General features: G+C 39.0%; 1 protein-coding gene across 1 annotated transcript in view; it reads right to left on the minus strand.

Annotated features, from left to right (window-relative positions):
• Positions 1 to 21,665, minus strand: part of SYCP1 (synaptonemal complex protein 1) — a 63,471-nt gene extending 41,806 nt beyond the window's left edge. The window contains exons 1-14 of the mRNA XM_043500380.1: positions 21,204 to 21,665; positions 18,573 to 18,657; positions 18,333 to 18,379; positions 16,909 to 17,073; positions 16,270 to 16,337; positions 15,983 to 16,056; positions 13,808 to 13,866; positions 11,321 to 11,390; positions 9,416 to 9,489; positions 8,299 to 8,407; positions 6,279 to 6,373; positions 4,791 to 4,975; positions 2,145 to 2,212; positions 814 to 875 (exon numbers count right to left, since the gene is read on the minus strand). Coding sequence (XP_043356315.1) covers positions 814 to 875; positions 2,145 to 2,212; positions 4,791 to 4,975; positions 6,279 to 6,373; positions 8,299 to 8,407; positions 9,416 to 9,489; positions 11,321 to 11,390; positions 13,808 to 13,866; positions 15,983 to 16,056; positions 16,270 to 16,337; positions 16,909 to 17,073; positions 18,333 to 18,379; positions 18,573 to 18,657; positions 21,204 to 21,314 — 1,272 coding nt within the window. The 5' untranslated portion in view covers positions 21,315 to 21,665. The remainder of the gene's footprint in view (positions 1 to 813; positions 876 to 2,144; positions 2,213 to 4,790; positions 4,976 to 6,278; positions 6,374 to 8,298; positions 8,408 to 9,415; positions 9,490 to 11,320; positions 11,391 to 13,807; positions 13,867 to 15,982; positions 16,057 to 16,269; positions 16,338 to 16,908; positions 17,074 to 18,332; positions 18,380 to 18,572; positions 18,658 to 21,203) is intronic.
• Positions 21,666 to 21,880: the final 215 nt, after the last annotated feature.

Here is a 21,880-nt window from a genome sequence, read left to right on the forward strand (position 1 = left end):
TCAGAGGAGTTCAACAGGGGTAGGAGTTTGCAGACATCATGGAAGAAATTAGTATTTAGAAAGGTATCTGAATGAAGACAAGGTGAATGTTTGGCATACCAAGACTAGGTCATCCCATCCATAGGAGATGGCATGCAAAAGGATGGAAGTGCAAAAGAAAATGAATAGGGCATCAAGGCTCATTTCATAGCCATACACAGGAAGCAAACATAAGAGATGAAGTCCAAGACGTAGACTGTGGTGGAGCTGAGGAAGGCCTGGGCAAAGGGGAACCAGTAATAGTATTCAGAGACTTCAAAAGAGATGAGTGAAATAGTCAAAATCAGTGGTTCTCAAACTAGGGGTGCCGCTTGTTCAGGGAAAGCCCCTAGCGGGCCGGGCTGGTTTGTTTACCTGCCGCCGTCCGCAGATTTGGCCGATCACGGCTCCCACTGGCCGCGGTTTGCCGCTCCAGGCCAATGGGGGCTGAGGAAAATGGCGCGGGCCAAGGGATGTGCTGGTCCCCCTTCCTGCAGCCCCCATTGGCATGGGGCGGCAAACCGCGACCAGTGGGAGCCATGATCAGCGAAATCTGCGGACGCGGCAGGTAAACAAACCGGCCCGGCCTGCCAGGGGCTTTCCCTGAACAAGCAGCGCCCCTAGTTTGAGAATCACTGGACTAAAAAGTCAGTTAGAAAGTTAAGTTTAGTGGCAGCTTTTGAATAGATTGGATTGGCTGATATGGATCCCCAGGAAGCCTCTAGAAGGGACGCTGGCCCCAAATGAAAAATAAATGTCTTTAGACTATTAACATCTAGGACAATTTATATTTACCAAGGATTCTGTCAGATCTTCAAGTTGTGTTTCTTTGTCACTTTTTAGTTTGGACATCTCTTCTACAGCAAATACAATGTAAAGATATAATACAAAATGGATACAATTCTATATATTAATATATTATCAACATTGTTTGCCCCTTAAAAGCTTTTTAGGCCCAATTCAGTAAAGTACTTAATTTTGTACTAATTAGTAGCTTTATTGACTTCATTGGCACTGCATGTGCTCAAAATTACAAAATATACTGAAATATCTTGCTGAATCAGGGCCAAACATATTGCCTTTTTATTTTTAATTTCAAGTCATGAATGAAAATTAATTTAAATTTCTCCACTGAATATATTTTTCTATGGAGTTAAAAAGGATGTTGGCCCAAATCCAGAAATCTTGACTCAAGGCTATATTCTGCTCTAAATTATATCTTGGTAACATGACTTAATTGAAAGCTGAGCTGGACAAATCCTTCAAAAAATATTTGTGAACATATATTTCAATAAAAATTAAATCATTCACTTCAATGGTGTTCACAACCCTTCTTCTCTTTTCCACAAACACATCCGTAAGTGAATTGTTGTTTGCAAGAATGTATAGAGAAAGCTAGTTTTAGAATACTTATGCAAATGTCTGCTTGCACGAACATTTGGACCGCAAGTGTTTACATGGCTATCCTGAAATCTCACTGATTTTCCTCCTCCTGTTTAATAAAAGTTGCAGCTATGCAATCAGGAAGTAAATTCCATAGTACAGTTTTTTAGACACCAATCACATACCACAAATAATGATTGCTAATATTCAAGACAAACAGTTCACAAAATACCTTTTGGCTGAAGTATTTTTGCATAAGGCAATTATGAAAAAAATTATATTTAATTTAATTTATTTATTTATAAGAATCTGAAAGTAGTGAACATCTTAGGGCCAGCATTCCTGATCAATTCAAACTCTGCTTCACAAGGGATCTGGGAAAAGGGAGAAAAGGTAGTTTATGTTGTCATCTTTCTACTTCCTCAATCCTGGAACTGATCTTCAGTATAATTTAGAGCAGTCTAAAAAAAGACAGGCACTCATCTACATTACATGACCAGAGGATCTCCCCACATTGATCATATACATACTACACTATGAATCAAAATACAAGACACTGGAGTGGGTATTATACAGATAACAACAACCTTCTCAAAGAACTAATACTGATATTTCTACCTGTAACCAGCTCTTGCAAAAAAAAAAAACTTATTCCTTTTTAGCTCACAAAAGCTTATGCTCTAATAAATTTGTTAGTCTCTAAGGTGCCACAAGTACTCCATTCCTTTTTCAGCAAATCTTACCCAGTTCAACAGATTTATTTTGGAGCTCTGAGGCAAGTATTTCTGACTCTTCTTCAAGTTTCTTCAACCTATTTAAAAGCATAATAAAAAACAATATTTTTCCATGTAGGATTTAAACAAGAAAAGTCTGTCATATTTCTGTTGAAAATACAATATGTCTATCTGCCTGCTAACAAGCAGATAGGTAAATATATTACGCATATAGGCAAATAAGCTGTGAGAAATTTAAGTACCAAACATTCTATCAACATGTTGCTTGAATAGCAGGCATAATAAAATTAGTTAAAAATAAATTGATAAAGAGATACATTCCCAAAATTTAGATTTTTTTTTTAAAATAAATGTTACATTTTTTCAAAAACATCATGTCCAGATTTTACCCTTAATTAGACCACTATGAATCTGGAGTAATCACAGAAAAAAGTCAGTGCAGTTACTCCAGATTTACACCAATTTATGTGAGAGCCAGTTTTAGCTTCACATCCCCTGAATTTCTCATAACTTCTACTAGTGACATGACATTACAGCGCAATGCAGTCTATCTCCTGAAAAACTCCATTACAAGAATTGAATAAAATACCCACTTTATAGATCAAATTCTAGTTTTGCTGAGATTTTGATTACCATCGATTACTTCTTGCAAAAAACCCCAAACATTTTAATGACAAATGAAAAGAAAGAACATTAAGTAGCACTAAATAGTAATACTATTATATACCCACTGAATGTCCACATCACTACATTTATTATTATTGAATACTTCTATTACAGTACTGCCTACAGGTCCCAACTGAGATTAGGGCCACACTGTGCTAAACACAACACACACACAGTAAGAGAAAGAAAAACAAACGGTCCAAAAAAGCTCACAATTCAGAAAAAAAAACCCAAAGGATGTGAGAAAGTAAGGATGATGCTTTACAGGTAGAAAATTGAGGCACACAGATTAGGTATCAGAGTAGCAGCCGTGTTAGTCTGTATTCGCAAAAAGAAAAGGAGTACTTGTGGCACCTTAGAGACTAACAAATTTATTAGAGCATAAGCTTTCGTGAGCTACAGCTCACTTCAGCTCTCGTCCCCTAATGCCCCTACTCTACTTGCGCTACATTGATGACATCTTCATCATCTGGACCCATGGAAAAGACGCTCTTGAGGAATTCCACCATGATTTCAACAATTTCCATCCCACCATCAACCTCAGCCTGGACCAGTCCACACAAGAGATCCACTTCCTGGACACTACGGTGCTAATAAGCGATGGTCACATAAACACCACCCTATATCGGAAACCTACTGACCGCTATTCCTACCTACATGCCTCTAGCTTTCATCCACATCATACCACTCGATCCATTGTCTACAGCCAAGCTCTACGATATAACCGCATTTGCTCCAACCCCTCAGACAGAGACAAACACCTACAAGATCTCTATCGTGCATTCCTACAACTACAATACCCACCTGCTGAAGTGAAGAAACAGATTGACAGAGCCAGAAGAGTATCCAGAAGTCACCTACTACAGGACATGCCCAACAAAGAAAACAACAGAATGCCACTAGCCATCACCTTCAGCCCCCAACTAAAACCTCTCCAACGCATCATCAAGGATCTACAACCTATCCTGAAGGACGAGCCATCGCTCTCTCAGATCTTGGGAGACAGACCAGTCCTTGCTTACAGACAGCCCCCCAATCTGAAGCAAATACTCACCAGCAACCACACACCACACAACAGAACCACTAACCCAGGAACCTATCCTTGCAACAAAGCCCGTTGCCAACTCTGTCCACATATCTATTCAGGGGATACCATCATAGGGCCTAATCACATCAGCCACACTATCAGAGGCTCGTTCACCTGCGCATCTACCAATGTGATATATGCCATCATGTGCCAGCAATGCCCCTCTGCCATGTACATTGGCCAAACTGGACAGTCTCTACGTAAAAGAATGAATGGACACAAATCAGACGTCAAGAATTATAACATTCAAAAACCAGCTGGAGAACACTTCAATCTCTCTGGTCACTCGATCACAGACCTAAGAGTGGCTATACTTCAACAAAAAAGCTTCAAAAACAGACTCCAACGAGAGACTGCTGAATTGGAATTAATTTGCAAACTGGATACAATTAATTTAGGCTTGAATAGAGACTGGGAATGGATGAGTCATTACACAAAGTAAAACTATTTCCCCATGGTATTTCTCCCTCCCACCCCACCCCCCACTGTTTCTCTGATATTCTTGTTAACTGCTGGAATTAGCCTACCTGCTTGTCACCATGAAAGATTTTCCTCCTTTCCACCCCCTGCTGTTGGTGATGGCTTATCTTAAGTGATCACTCTCCTTACAGTGTGTATGATAAACCCATTGTTTCATGTTCTCTGTGTGTGTGTATATAAATCTCTCCTCTGTTTTTTCCACCAAATGCATCCGATGAAGTGAGCTGTAGCTCACGAAAGCTTATGCTCTAATAAATTTGTTAGTCTCTAAGGTGCCACAAGTACTCCTTTTCTTTTTACAGATTAGGTAGTTTACTCAAGGTCACACAGAAAGCTCTACGGATGATCTGGGAACCGAACACTGTTTAGCGCCTTAAATCGCAAGATCATCCTTTCACTCTAAATATAAAAACTTTTTTAACCTATTTTGTTCTCTTTTCAGCAACTCTTTCAAATTAGAAACAGCAATTTCAAATTCTTCAACTACTGATGCATGCAAAGCCCTAGTTTCTTTAAGTTCTTCCATTTGTGCTTCTTTTTCTACAGTGACTTCAATTAAGGTTTTCATTGCAGTCCGTAATTCGTTTTCTAAACTCTTCTGAGCAGTCTAAATAGAAAGAAGTGTAAAAAAAAAATAAAATTTGTTGTAAATATGTGTAAGACATTACCCTCCCATATTCTTAATTGAAATATGGATGTGACATAGCTGAAATGTACTTTTTACAAGATGGCTCATGTAAGGTGTCACTGGGAAGGTTATGATTTACTGAATGTGTTTATCCAATTTGTATGCATGTATTATTTTTGTATCTGAAGGTGGGAATATTGACCATGTCTCTGTATTTCAAATGTGCTACATTGGATGAGGCCAAATGACGTTAGTGGCTTATTGAAGACAATGCACACAATCATAAGGATTACCCCAGGAACTGTGTGCAACAGAAACCTCTCAGAGGTAGCTCTACATAATGGGAACTGTTTGACCCAGGTCACAACAAAAAAGCTTTCCAGTAAGTGGGGCGGGGAGGGGGGGGAAAGATGTAAAAGAAGTTCTATGACAACATGAGTGGCCTCACTCTCCCTACAACAATACACCTGAAAACACCTGAGGAACAAAGACTGAACTATGGAAAGTGAGAAACAAAGACTGAACTTTGGTCCCAGGCTGGAAGGATTTTTAGCTTGTGTAAGAAAACCTGGAAAAGCCAAGGCAACTTGTGCCTTAAGAATCTGCCACAGCCTGTTTAGCGCTCAGGGTGAGAATTTGCTAATTTGTATCCTGCCTATCTAGTGTGTTAAGCTCAGTTTGCGTCTTTTGTTTATTTACTAAGGTAATCTGCTTTGTTCCGTTTGTTATCCCTTTAACCACTTAAAACCTACCTTTTGTAGTTAATAAACTTATTTTGTTTATTATTAAACCCAGTTTATGTAATTTCTAAGCGGGGGGGGGGGGGGAAGTTGTGCACATCTCTCTTCACATTGAGGAAGAGGGCAGATTTTTATGAGCTTGCGCTGTGCAGATTTTTCTAAACAGTGCAAGACAGTGTTATTTTGGGTTTATCTCCCAAAAGAGGTGTGGACGTGAGTGCTGGGGGAGTCCTCTCACACAGAGCTGACTTCAGTCTGGCTGCAGATGGGTGTGGCCCTACCTGTATGTGTGTACTGCAAGAGGCCAGGGAGCCTAATTCAGCAAAACGGAGTGGGAAGCCAGGCTGGTAGAGAAGGAGAGGCTCAGTGAAATCCCCGTACATTAGGTGGCATCCCAGAAGGGGGGTCCAACTCGTCACAATATGTAGTAGCAAGCAATTACAATTCATGGTTCAGATGAAAAGTACGGATAATTGCTTCTACAAAATTACACATTTATATTACATTTTGATTTGAAAAAAAAATGTTAGAACAAGTCATACCTCTGTTTTTTGCAGTAAAACTTTGGCTTCTTCCAGTTCTCCCATCAAATGTTCCTGTTTGCTCTGTGATTCTTTTAACATTTCTTTTTGTTGTTCTAAATGACAATTGTTACAGATAAGATGTACACTAATGTTTCTAAACATTATGTCATGTACCAAACAAATTTGAACAATAATTTGTACAATATACGCCACTTAAATAATTTCTCTCTCTCAATGGTTTAGCAGAGAGACATGAGAGAGCACTGCATACATATCACTTTTCATTATGTAAATATAAAATACAGGGAGTACTTAATATATAGATATTATTTATAATATTTAATTAAATGTACCCATCCTAGGCACAACATGGTATAAAATATATATTATATAAAAAACTTACAGCTCTCCAAAATAAATAATTATTCCTCATCTATCCAATGAATTAGGACTCTCTCCACAATTTTACAAAGCAAAGGGAACAGAAGATAAAATGATATAATTTTATGTCTCAAAATCACTGAAAACATATCACTATTTTTAAGAAGTATTTAATTTAATTAAAAGCAGCAGATTAACAGTTAAGAAGACTAAGTCCTTTCTTTGCCCTTTGCAAGTTTCACTCAAAAAACTCATTGACATATCTCAACCATGAAATGGAAGGCCCCTTCTAAAAGCAGTTCAAACTCCAACTCCATTCAATCCTCTGCCTTTTGCCTGCCTACAAGGATGTCAACTCTAATGCCATCTATAATGATATTTTTTGGAGATGTGGAAACATGTCCAATAGAGAAGGGTGAAACCCCTTTTTATTTCATTGGCTGCTGAACAACTGCTGGAAACTAACAACTTTCAATAACCAGTGACCTAGGGTGGTCTACACACAAAAATTGTACCCTTTTAGCTATATTGGGATAGTTAAAATGGAACTCCTCCCACAGTATGGACATAGTTATACCAGTACAACTTATTCTTACAAGAGAATAAGCTATATTGGTGTAACAGTGTCCACAGCAGCAGTAAAAAAAAAAAAAAAAAAAAAAAAATTACACCCCCAAAACAAATCCTTACATCGGTACAAAAATTGTGTGTCCATTATACCGCTAAAAAACTGCTGGCGTATCGAGACAAAAACAGTCTACCATGCTGACCAACGCAGTGTCTCAATTTTCTTGTTCTCTCTCTCTCTCTCTCTCTCTCCAGTCTGTCTGCATCCATCTGTTGTCTCATTTTATACTTAGATTATTAACTTTTGGGAGCCGGGACTATCTTTTCTTTTGTTTGTACAGCACTTGGCACAATAGGGTCCTGGTCCATGACTGGGGCTCTTAGGCAATACAATAATAATAATAAATAATTGTAGACCAGACCCTAGAAATAAAAGTTTGAACATACTGTTTTGGCATGAGGTGCTAATGGTTTGTCCATTAGGGTGTCACTGATCTATAAGCACCCAGATACTGGGTAAAGAGATTGTGTGGATCAAAGCACTGGTCTGTCTGGCAGTTACCGCTTTGAGACTCCTTTGTACTGAGAAGCAGGTGAACAATGCCAAGGCTCACTTTTCCAGGCCCTGTAGTCTCAGTGAGTAGCCTTGGACTAAGGGTTTCACAGGTGTAATGTGCAGGGCCTGAGGGTGGAAAAAAGGGACACAGGATGCGTTTAAAAGAAGCTGGGTTTGTTAGCAATTTGAGACCCTCCCTGGGGTGAGAGGAGAGCAAGATAACTGCTTCTTAAGACTGGGACAGGGGCACCTTACCTGAGGTTTCTACAAAAGATATCTGCTTATCCGAAGTTTGTTACCCACTCCATTCAAGGAAACAGCACTTGTGTATATTTTATAAACAAATCACACTAACAAAATACCCAATTTCATTTCACCCAATTTCTGCTTCAAAACAGGAAAGTGATCTGCAAGTCCCCAAATTCTGCCAGTGCTCAGCAAAAGAATACCACCACCATGAACAATATCTAGCTTTTTTGTCTCTTGCACTATTACAAATAATGCTATTTGGATTATAGCAATTAAAATTCTTACTTGTTGCTTCTTCTAAATCAATAATCTTATCCCTTGACTCCTGCAACTGAACTGTGATGTCTCTCATTTTATTGTCTTTTTCACCACTTTGTACAGTCAGAACTGATAGCTAATGAAGTGAAGAGCAATTACAATATATAAATAACAAGGTCTAGAAAAGACTACTAACTTCATATTATTTTCACATTTGTACATTATATGCAGGATTAGGATTTCATTGAATAACTGTAGAAAAATGAATACAGCTCAAGAAAAAATAGGGAGGCATTAACCAAATGTCCACAAAAAAAGGCGCTGCAGTCTGGAGACAGCAGATCTGCCATCAAAACTAGACTGTAAGTTCCAACAGGATGGAGGTGTAGAAACTTCTATTTAGGGAGAATGGAGTATCCATTCAGACTCTCAAGTAGTCTCCTGCTGTCATTTCCTACACTTACACCAGTGCCTGGTCAGACTGATTGCCACCTCCTCAGATCCATTCTCCCCATGAACCAACAGGCCCATCTTCTCACCCTTCTCAAATTAAAAAAATTAAAGAAATAAAACCTTCTTTCCACACTATTGATTACACTCCTAATACCACCACGAAATGGTTCCACAACTTGCCCACCTTTCTTGGCTCCCTCAATACCATGACAATACCCTATTCCCTCTCCTAGTCTCAGTATTCCTCTAGTCAGTCGCTGGTCTGATCTGTTTCCTGATCCTTCCTCCCAGCTTCTACATCATTCTCTTTCCCCCATCTCTTCTTCACCAGCAGATGTGGAATGAACCTTGCTCAAATACGAGGACTGTCAGAACTCCGTATTTCTTTTATGGTGCTTTGTGGGGAAAAAAATAATGGCATATAACTCCCATTAACATTTTAATTCAAACAACAAAAGAAAGAAGCACACAATTTAAATATCACGTATAATAATTTTCATCCTTCAAAAGTACAAAATCTTTTACAGACAACAAAGCACCTTTTTAAGAACTATTTTGTTTTTTTCTGCACTCCAACTAAATTAGTCAACAACAATAAAATCAGTCAAAATTAGTTGAAATTTTTGCTCCATATAATGCACATTATATTTCCAAATAAAAATATACAAATTGGACTTTACACTAAACAAACCTGCTTTTCCTTGACATTTATTTCCATTTTGTATTCTTTTTCAAGCTGTTCTACTTTTTCTGCTGCTTCTTTTACTTCAGAAATAAAATAACGTAAATACTTAGTACTTAAACTAAACATACTTCAAGAAATCAAATATAACTGTCATTTTAAAATATATGTTTATTTGTATAGCTTTTTCATCAAAGATTTACTGCCGAGATATGTTTGAAGCTATGAACTATTCAGAGAAAATATTTTTTGCAATGTCTCTTCACATATTTATTCCAATATTATGTAAAATGGGAAGTCAATGAGAATTTCATGTACAGAAATGATGCAAGGCTGGGCACTTAAGTGTAAATAAGCAAATAATGAGTCCAAATTTTTTGCTGGTATAAACCAGTACAGCTTCATCATATATCAAGAAGGCAACTACAGAAAACAAGCAGTGCCACTGTGGGCTGGGCTCCATAAGAAGAAAAACAGTGTCTGCAAAATTCTTATGGTGATAGGTACTAATACAAAAACCTAAAACAGAAGTAAAACAAGAACAAAGCTGACTGGAAAATAAATGTATGCAATGTTGTTGTATCCATGTTGGTCCCAGGATATTAGAGAGACAAGGTGGGTGAGGCAATATCTTTTATTGGAGCAACTTCTGTTGGTGAGAGAGAGAGAGAGAGAGAGAAGATTTTTAGAGCTACACAGAACTCTTCAGGTTTGGACAATGCACTAAATACCCCAACAACAACTATGTGGGTGAAACAAGACAATCACCATACTCTCAAATGAATTCTCACAGAAAAATGATAAAAGACAAAAAACACGGTATCATAGAATCATAGGACTGGAAGGGATCTCGAGAGGTCATCTAGTCCAGTACCCTGCACTCTAGCAGGACTAAGTATTATCTAGACAATCCCAGACAGGTGTTTGCCTGTTACTTGTGCGTGAACACTTTCACAAAGCGATTACTTTACATCTGACCTTTAAGTCCTTATCCTCATTGGAAACATGCATAACACCTTCAAAGAACGAACCTGAGAGCTTAAATTCATAAGTTTGCTAGATTCTAAAAATCATGGACTGAAGATGATGAGACACTGGATTTATGGTTTATCACAACAATCTATAAAGTACTTACCCCCCAATAACTGGGGGTGGTATTAACAGGCACTTCACTTTCAATGGTCCCTTGAGATGTATGTTAACTTCTTATGCTAAAGAATCTGTCGCAGCTTGTAATTAGCTGAACCTGTGACTCTGAGTACACTACTCAGACCTGAAGAGGAGCTCTGTGCAGCTTGAAAGCTTGTCTCTCTCACCAACAGAATAAAAGATATTACCTCACGTACTCTATCTCTCAGGTGAAGAAATGTTATTTTCAAGCTTTTAGAGCAGTGTTTCTCAACCTGCGGCCCGCTTGCAGCCCAATCAGCACAGAGCTATGGTCCATGCGACATCCTCAGGGCCACAGAGGTACTACTGGATGCGGCCCACAATGGTAAATAGGTTGAGAACCACTGTTCTAGAGTATTACAGATATACAGGTTCCAAACCTACTCCCACTAAATTAACAGGAGATTTGCCATTGACTTTAAAGGGAGTAAGATTAGACCAAATGAGTACAAAGAATGGATGAGAATCTCTTTTATGCCCCTTTTTAGAACCTAGTTGACCTTCCTCAGGAATTGTTGCCATATTGTGGAACCAAGTTATGCTATAATAAGGGCATCTGCTCCCCTTATTACCACATAAGCATGTCCTATAAACATTCTTAACAGTGTGCCTATAATTCATTGGTTCTAATAAGTCCCATCACTCCTGCCAAAAGTGCATGATATGATATCTCCAAAGATCAAAGAGATTGTTACATGTACTCTGTATATTATGAGTATTGTAAACATTAGGCAGAATTCTTACATTTAAAACACATCTCCAATCTGGAGTTCTCTGCTTGCACATGAAGTTCCTCAAAAGCCAATATCATTCTCTAAAAAAAATAAGACATAGCAATAAATGTTCACAAACAAATGATTTCCTATAATGAAAAAGGAATGTACATACCATTTAAAAATATGCAGTATTATAAGCCAATGGTAATGTTTCCAGATTAAAAAGTACTTTGTTAAAACAGACAACTATTAATGTAAATCAGTATTATTAGAACACTGTAATTATTTAAAAAAATTAGAAATTGAAGTAATCCCATACTTAGATGGTAAGCTCTTTAGAGCAGGAACCATCTTTTTCTAGCTATTTGTACAGTGCTTAACTTAATGGAGCCCTGGTATACAACATGGGGTGCCTAGGTGCTATCACAGTACAAATAAAAAATAAGAGTCAAAGGTTAAAAAGACAAACATTTAACTTAACTATTTTAATATCAAATTCTCTACCCCAGATAAAAATGCCTCTCCCTTCTCATTGAGAAGTATTCAAAATTCTCACTATATCCCCACTGAACTTCAGAAAGAAAATTGAAGGTCAAATATACTTTGCAAGACTCTACTGATTGTTTTACAATTACTTTGTTTAAAATAACAAAAGTCCAGACAAAAAAGTGGTGTAAAAGAGCTTAATACCTCCCTCTTATCCCTACTTACTCATCTGTTCCTCCACAAAATATATTAAGGGTTTGTCTACACTACCACTTAAAAGTTGATGCAACTTAGTCGTTCAGGGATATGAAAAAGCAACCCCCCTGAGCGACGTAAGTTACATCGACTTAAAGTGGCATCTACACAGCACTATATCGGTGAGAGACACTCTTCTGCCAACATAGCTTCCACCTCTCGCTGAGGTGGAGTACTTACGACGACAGGGGAGTGCATAGTGCGGTAGTGTAGACCAGCCTTAAGACTAAATTTTCACTCTACTTACTATGCTGTACTGTACTTAAAACTGGTGTATATTTTCAATTCTTATGTCATGATACAATTGTGTATTGATGTGTCTTTAAGTTTGTAAGCATGTTTTGTATTAATACATGTATATATTTTTCAAATAAAAGTTCTTTATGTTAAAAAAAACACCACCACCAACTGGATAGAACAAACTCTTATAATTATATGCTCATCATAAAGACTTGGGCACTCAGCACCAGTAGCTGCCCATGTGACAATGGCAGGGAATGCTGTGGGATTTCTTGTTTTATGAACAATCCATGTGACTCAGTTTTACTTTGCATTGTTACCCACTAGGTACAAAGAGGTTAACTTCTCCCCAGGGAACAGAGAAGCGAGACACAAGTGGACGTCACCCTTGAGAGACAATGGGAGACCCAATGACTGAAAATAAACTTTTAGCTGTCTGGGAGATAAGGAAGGTTGCGTCTATAAGGTGCAACTGGAATGGTTTTTAAGACTTGCTGCTGCCCAGAGCAGAGACACAGGGTCAGAGAGAGTGAGAACAGGATAGATTCAAGGACGACATGGAATAGTGCACAGTCGTTTTCTGACTCTGTTAAGTTTTCCATGATGATCTAAGGACCCTCAAATGCTGTATTTCAACTGACTAAGAAATGCCGGCTTGTTTTGAAAAGGCTACCCTCTGTCACTGCAAATACTGGTTATATTACTCCCTACGGTAGTGGAAGTTTCTAAAAGGAGTCTGAACTTGTTCAGACTTGCTGTAGAGACACATAGAAAAATCAAGAGTGCTGGCGCCTAAAGGCCTAGCCTTGGAGTTATACAACTGTGGGTCTCACCCTTGTAAAAAGCAAAGGGCTTGGCAAAAAATACGAATACTCCAAAGAGACTGCATAAAAGCTGGGGCTATGAGGATCCAGGGGTTTGAGTCCTCAGTTTTGGCAGGTCTACAACCAGGTTTTGGGGGTGCGGGTGTGTCACAGTCCCTTGTCACCACCAGTGAAGACAGACAAAGTGGTATCCGATTGTCTCACACCCACTACTTACACCAGGAAGTGTCCCAGGCAGGGCTGTCCAAGCAGCTGCGCGGACTCCTTGATGCTGCTGCAACAGACCCCACTCTTATCTGGCTTCTGCAATCTGCATCCAACCTTGTTCCTAGTTCTACTCCGCTCTTGTGCTGTTCCTGATCCCTATCTTGCTCCTTCCCTCGCTCTTCAGTTCCTGCCTTGTTCCTGATCCTTGCTTCATCTCTGGTTCCTGCCCCTATACTTTGTTCTGACTAACAGCCCTATCAATCCTGTCTCTGATCCCCAGCTTGTTTTCTGGCTCTGGACTCTGACCTGACACCCAATTATGTATCCTAGCCTCTCCTATTAGGCCGGACCACCTACATCCCAGCTCCTAGCAGAGGCACTGACCCTCCTGTAGATCAATGACAAATGTGTTTTGTATTTAAGAAAACCTCAGCATTCACATCAAGTCAATTCAGCTGTTTAAATTTAGAGTATTTTGAAATCTCTTATAATCAATCAGTTACCTCAATATTATTATTAAGTACCATATATAGATGTCTGGTTTCTTCTCTTTCGTGTTCATCTGTCAATATAGAAATATTTTGAACAAAATTTTACTTTTAAAATATGCACAACAATACAGCAATAAATGTAATATACAAGGGCATATTCGATTCTAAATATGATTTTAAAAAAAGTTTTTCCCAAGCATTTCAATACACAGTGCATCAAGATACGGTGAGCTTGCTTTTTCTCGTCATTTTACCAAAATTTCTGCAAAAATATTGTTGGCAAATGTTATGCAATGCAGAAATAGTGTATTCTCCATCTAAGTAGCATTCCAGATCAGTTTACATGGTTTCATTCTGAATTCCACTTCTTCCAGACAGAATGGCAGGCTAGATGTAAATCCAGGATCAAAAAGTATAATCATTTTTTATTATTATAACAGATTTGGACACATCAATACACAGCGACAGCAGGAGTATCAAAGATGAGTTGATAATTCCTTGAGTAGCCCCACTGAAATCCACTCTGTTTCATTGAGACTACTTGAGGAATAAGGAGGTCAAGTGATATGGTCACATAATTTCATATAGTATTAGTGCCACATACAAATAGATGTTTCTGAATCGAACATTTACATATATTTATTTACTTCATGGATTGCCCCCACTAACCATTATTAGTTGGCCAATTTCCAATAACTATCATGGCAGAAATGACTCTTGAGAGATTTGAGAGGGTAGTTATTTTAAAGATAACTTCAGGAAAGGTGTTCCATATGTAAGAGATGGCATAGAAGAAAGTGCGAAGACACTTGTGAGAAAAGCAGTCAAATGGACCATGAAGCGTGACATCGTTGGTAAAGACAAGGAAACATGAGACTGATGTGATAAACGACGAGAACAGATAACTAAGATGAAGTAAAGTTGTGAAAGGCCTCGAAGGTGAGAGCAAAACATTTGAATTTGATGCAACATAAAACTTGGTCAGCAAAGAGATTTGTGTGATATAGATAGTGCAACAGGCAAAGAAGATTATCTTAGCAGCTTCGTTTTGTACAGACTAAAGAGGGATGATGTCAATGTTTTAGCTATGTGAACAAAAAGAAAATATCATATTTTAGAAATGTTATGAAGGAAAATACAGCAGGATTTGTACGTGACCTAGATGAAAGCACAAGGGAGATAAGAGAGTCAAAGTTAATGTGCCAGTGTGACCAACCACACTGCTGTGGTAGCTAAGCACCTTACAAAAATGTCATGGGTTCCCCATATAGTGTAATCAAATACTGATTTTTGGTTCTGCCCTGTCTTCCATTACTGTAGAAGGATGAAAATATTTTTACATTTTTATCATTGTGGGAACGGTATGATGCAAGGTTTAGTCTTGCATTTTGTCCTACACGAGGCAAGATGCAGGTCATTCTCTTCTCTTGTGAAAAGCCATGAGACAACTGTTAAAAAACATCTGCATCTTGCTCTTAAGACTTTCACCCTTGTAGCTGACAATGCCATTGCTCCTCAGGAATACAGCGGTCATGAAAGATAATGGTCAACAATGGGGCTACTCACAGTAGTAAAGTTAAATGTGTAAATATGTGCCAGATTGAGGCCAGAGAAACAGAGCAACTCTCCAGCAGCATGGGTCCAGCAACACTGAGGGTCCTGAAGATTAATCCAAATAAAAATCAAGATTATAGTTCTAAAGTCCTAATTCAGGAAAGTACTTAAGCACATGCATAATTTTAAGTACTTAAATTGAATTTAAACGGGACTATTATACATATGCTTAAATACCTTCCTGGATCAGTGTCCAAATGGGTAGCCAATGTAATGCAAAAAGTACTAGAGCAATGCACTTATTTTGTTCTGCATTGTTTAGGAATCAAGCTACCTCAAACAGGTCAATGTTGCTTCCGATGAATATGCCAAAGAAAAGGTTGGGAGACATAAATGTATAACCCTTTAACAACCTTGTTGCCTTTGGGGAAAAAAAACTCTGAAATTAAGAACACAAAATGAATAGCTATTAGGTCTATGGCTTATTTTCTCCAGAAAACTTCATCTTAGCGAGATGAGCCACACACAACTTATTCAAACTACACTAGAATCCATGCCTACAGAAAGAAAGCTTTTTCTCCCATGCAGCAGCGTGCATTTACAAATGTAAAACAATATCTAAATACTATTTACATTTGTTGGACTTCTCTGTGGATCGAGCACAGGTTTCCTTGAGCAGATTACACAAATGTCTTGTTGCACTGTTTCTGAAAGAAGAAAAACCTATTTTATTATTATTTACATAATATTACAGGGATGCATAGTATTTTGCAGATATAAAAATGACAAGGTCCTTGCCTTGAGAAGCTCTGCAATCTACTGTCTTTCTTGAGTGCAGTTAACTATTTTAAATTATAAATAAAAACGTGAAGTGTTCAGTATGAAAAAAAATTCTATAATATTTTATTCGTATTACTCACTCTTGTAGAAGATCTTTATTTTCACATATCTCATCTTCCAATTTCAAACTTAATTTTTCATTTTCAAACTAATTTTTATAAGAGATGCAAATAAGAAATTAGTTATTCAAAATACAATTATCTAGTTTCATTTCTTTTCAAATCTCACCCGATACGCATTTTTATGTGCTGTTAATTATATCTCTTCATTTTTCTCTGTGCTGTTATTTCACTGTGACTGCAATATTTAACTCTGAACCATGTTTTGTGATATAATTTGTATGAAGGGGGAACAAACATCAAGTTTCACTGTACTCTTTTTACAAGTTACAGAGAAGCTTCATTTCCATTTGTTAATTACATTCTTATTTTTTTGTATATATTAACTTACTTTTTTCTTTCAAAACAAACATTCATTATTAAGAGGATAAGGTTTTACATTTTAAATTTAAAAAATGAAGTTTTGCTTGTAAAAATGTGAAGCTGTTGGATCAATTAGACGGTCAAATTTTTTTCACATGAGATGAATTGCTTAAAATATTTTTGTGAGCTGTGAATCATTATTGATTAAATTACATCAGAAAGCCAAATTATATTTGTTTACTCAGAAAGTTTTTATTCTTAAAAATATATTTTGAAGTATTCTAGACAGAAACTTGCCTGTAACTCTTGAATAGCTTTACGTTGTGCTTCAATAATCTTTTTATTTTCTTGCAATTTTTTCTCCCTCTGCTTCAGTTCAGATTCTACTGTCACTTTCCACCTCTTGATCTTTTCAGCCTCTTTGTAGAGTTTTGCATAAAGCTCATGCATTGTCTCTATATTCTGTTGAAACAGGTTTCACAATTTAATCTGAAATGCTGTTTAATTAAAAATATTCTACACACGCGTCTCTTGGAAATATCATAAGAATTTGTATTTCTTTCATAAATTGCAAAGCAAGCTGCTCTAGGGATCAAAGTTTAAACTGATTAAATATGTTAGCACCATTGATGTGTTATTCTGAATGCTTACAGCAGCCATTAAAAACCACTGTGTACCAATTTGTTTCATGGAACAACAACAAAAAAGGCGTAATTACAACACAATAAAAATAAGGGAAAGTTATCCTAACATCTTCAGATCTTCTAACATAGCTGAAGGCAAATCCTGGCAGTCATGGATGATTATTCTGGGTCAAATCCAGGTCCAACTAAAGTAAATGGGAGTTTTGTTACTAATTTTATTAGAGCCAGGATTTCACCCACTAGGTGTCCCATACCAAATTCCAATGCCCAAAAGTCCAGACATTGGGAGTGAAATCAGTAAGACTCCAGAGAGCATAACCAAGAATTCCTACATTTTTTCTGCAGTAGAGGGACTTTATGTGCTGTTAATGGTATCAGTCAATTAAGAGCTCTAAAAAGAACTGCAGAGCACCACACGAGAAATTGCAGATTAATGGTCTTAAGCAGCTCATAGAAAAGGGGAATCGGTTCAGACACAGGTCATATTTTTTCTACTCTTTAAAAAAAACCGCAGGGGTAACCAAATTTTATCCTCCTTCTATGGCTTCACCAGGTATTATTACAGCACGATTGTGCTTTATTAGCTGCTCAGGCTAAAGAAGTGCAGTCCAAGTGGAGATGGAAACCATGAGACCCACAAGAGGAAGCCCATTCGATCTGGAAAGGTGTGGCTGTTGTCAGGGTGCTTCTCATGTCAGGAATGCTAACTGCTGTAAACTTTGCTGAGGGTTGCAATAGAGCGCAGCAAAACAGCACTGCGGAAAATGGGCTGAAAGTACAGTACTGTAATTCAGCTTTTCAGTAGTTCATGCTAGTAAATTATTTGGTGTTGCCATAGATTGTACTATGTATAAGTGGAAGGCTGTCTAATGGTTAGGATACTAGCCAAGGACTTTGGAGACTAGAGTTCAATTCCCTCCTCTGCCACAGACCTTCTCTGCCATTCAGTGTCTGTGCCTTTGTTTCCTCATGTGTTAAACGCTACTTGCCTACCTCACAGGAGCACTGAGAGGATAAATACATTAAAGATTGTGAAGTGCTGAGATACTAGATTCACAGTCTGTACACTTAACTGACCTCTTCTTCTACCCCAGGCAAAAAATTTATTTTCTGTGAAACAGGATCTGGAAAAGATATTTTGATAAATATTTTTCTAAATAAATTTGTATAACATATAGTACAATAGCTTAAAACTAGGCAAAATGTTACAATATTTAGAAGTATCTTCTTAGAAGACATTAAAAAGTGCATATAACTAGAAACTTAAATTTAAAGAGATCATTGTTCAAGCTGATGTAATACCTTTTTTGGCCTTACCTGGATCTGAGACTTCACCATGGCTTGGTGTACTTGTCATTACAAAAGGCAAACTAAAATAATCTTCTGTGCACTTGTTAAAAACCTAGAAAATTTTAAAAATTAGTTTGTTAAGGTATCTGATTGTGCCAATCCCAGAACCATACTATAGCTAAGGCTCTGTTCAAAATTTGTTTTCCATTCCCTGTAACATTCTCAGAAAACATGCGCGATGAAATTTCACAACCAAAATCTTACCTTAGAAATCAATTTTTTCATTTTTAGAAAATACCATAGAAATCTGATACGAGTATACTTGATGTCATATGCTTTTAAAAACTGAGCATATCTGGAACTGATCAGTACTTGAATAAGAGACCCCAATGAGAAAAAAGAATATGTTGAACCTATGTATATTTATGCAACAGACAATTAAGTGTGCGCAGGCCTCAACTAGTACTACTGACTGACAGAACATGAAATAGTTCATAATCGAATTGTTTTCAGTGGGACTATTTGTTAAGTAAGGTACTATTCAGGGTGCATAAGGATATCTGAATATGCCCTAAAATTTTATAATCCCTGGATAATTTTCTGTATTCTAAATTATCCGCAATAGGCTTTGCAATTTTTATTTCTCGTTGGCTGAATATCTATATGTTTTTTTGGTCATTGTTCGCATATTATTGTAGCTTTCTGTAAAACAGAATATTTGGGGGGGATGAAATTTTTCATTCTTGTTCTTAGGCCAAATATTACCATTTTTGGAAATTCTGGTAACATTTTTAGTTGTTTTGGAGCAATAGTTAGGCTTGGAAGGATATTATGAGTAAGCATCAATTTCAGCATACACACACAAACCAACTCAAAATATTTCCACCTATAATAATCAACATTTACAAATAGGCAAAGTAAGAAAAATGATCCTTATTTGTTTGATTTAAGGATTTTGTATATTTCTACATGAGATAATAATGTTTTAATGGCTATAAATCTTTAACTTCTTGAATTTCAACATCTACTGTGACTAAATATTTACTAACCCTTCAGTTTCCCACAACTCTGAAAATTTAAATCTATAAAAATTGAAAAAAAAATGCTTAAAATTAATTATTATCCATCAAAATTAAAAAACAAAACAAAACAAAACACCAAATTCTGTCAAGGCTAGCTACAACCATAATTCTCCCTGCAGCTTTCAGAGTGCAACAGGTGTAACCTTCCAGATACACATACACCAAATAATGCATGGGTTTTCAACCTTTTTCTTTCTGAGGCTCTCCTCTCCCTCCTCCCATGCTATGCAAGTTCCATGGCCCACTTGTGACACTGCAGCGGTTTTTCAGTAGCTTAATAGCCAGGGCCAGTGTTAGGGTATAGCTAGCAGAGCACTCGCCCAGGACTTCACACCACAGGGGGACCCCGGAAGCTAAGTTGCTGGGGCTTCAGCTTCAGCCAGGAGCATCTGAGCTCAGGATTCAGCTTTCTCCCCTCCATTCCAGCGAGTCTAACACTGGCCCCGCTCTCTGGTTTATTTTCGCAGAGGCCCTGAAACCTGCTCACAGCCCCATGAGGGGCCCTGGACTCCTGGTTGAGATAGAGTTGCCGACCCTCCAGGATAGTCCTGGTGTCTCCAGGAAGTAAAGATTAATATTCAATTAAATATTATGTCATGCGATGAAACCTCCAGGAATATGTCCAACCAGAACTGGCAACCCCAGGTGAGAAGCACAGTAATAAAAGTGCTTCAATTAGGAAGGCCTAGAGCTTCCGTTTAGCAATGACACTACACTGTAAGACACAATATTTCTCGACAAGGTCCTTGAACCGATCGCCAAGAACATGACTTCGAGCAAGAGCAGGAGGGGCTGTGCGGGCCGTTGCGACATTGATCTACGAAAAGGCAGAGCCCCGTTGGAAGCTGCTATGATCTCTGACCGTACTGCACGGACTTTAACCCACAAACCTGGTGTGGGGAATACAGCTGGTGAGAGATGGCCCCACAAATAAATTGGAAAGAGTACAACGAAGGGCAACAAAAATGATTAGGGGTCTAGAGCACATGACTTATGAGGAGAGGCTGAGGGAGCTGGGATTGTTTAGTCTGCAGAAGAGAAGAATGAGGGGGGATTTGATAGCTGCTTTCAACTACCTGAAAGGGGGTTTCAAAGAGGATGGCTCTAGACTGTTCTCAATGGTAGCAGATGACAGAACGAGGAGTAATGGTCTCAAGTTGCAATGGGGGAGGTTTAGATTGGATATTAGGAAAAACTTTTTCACTAAGAGGGTGGTGAAACACTGGAATGCGTTACCTAGGGAGGTGGTAGAATCTCCTTCCTTAGAGGTTTTTAAGGTCAGGCTTGACAAAGCCCTGGCTGGGATGATTTAACTGGGACTTGGTCCTGCTTTGAGCAGGGGGTTGGACTAGATGACCTTCTGGGGTCCCTTCCAACCCTGATCTTCTATGATTCTAAATCGCAACCCCCCGCCCGCCCCTGTGTCCCCACAACACGCAATCCCTGTCCGCAGCAGGAGGAGGAAGGGGGGCATGGAAAGGTCTCGCGTTTCGTTCACATCTGAATGTTCTCCGCACCGACATGCGGCTGCTATCGCTGCGCCAAAAAGCAGCCATTTCATTCGTGCCATATTTACCTGACAGGATCCAGCGTCCCTGGCGCTCGCCTGAGGTTTAACAGCAGACACTTGGCTGCTGCTGCTCAGCCTGGGTGGCACGAACAGCGTAAAGGGCTTTTCTTTTTCCATTTCCCCAGGCCCAGCAGCGTAAGAACCAGGGTCTCAAAGGCAGAGGGACCGCGCCCCACCCCCGAGCGCAGCGGTCAACGGCCGCGCGAGCCAGAGGGAGACGAAAAAGGCGGGAAGCGCGAGCCAGCCCTGAAACCTGCGGGCCGCGCGCTGCCCGCGAGGTGTTTCGAAGGGCACCTGCCTAACAGCGGGCGGCGGCGGGTGGCCAAAGCCGCCTTGCGGGCGGGGGAAGGAGAAAAATCAGGCCGCGCGCTGTTTGCGCGGGGCACCCGAGAGGGCCGGGACGGGCCGCGGTGGCTGCGCGCGGTGGCTGGCCCAGGTGCTGGGTGGCGCGAGCTGGCAGCTCAGCCGGCGGGGGACGGCTCAGGTGGACACACAGGTGGGGCAGGAGAAACAAGGACGCCCCCTTCACTGCTCAGCCTTGTTTGGAAACAGACTGACCCCGAGGCCTGGGTGCTTCCCCGGGGCCTGCCCTGAGAAGGGTGTAGTCTCCTCTGGCAGGAGCTGTTGAGATAGATCAGCCTCCTCTGCTCCACTATTCACTGCCTCACAGCAACTCCCCCCAG

This window comes from Dermochelys coriacea, chromosome 21 (assembly GCF_009764565.3).
Source record: "Dermochelys coriacea isolate rDerCor1 chromosome 21, rDerCor1.pri.v4, whole genome shotgun sequence".
In the NCBI taxonomy this organism is placed as follows: Eukaryota; Metazoa; Chordata; order Testudines; family Dermochelyidae; genus Dermochelys; species Dermochelys coriacea.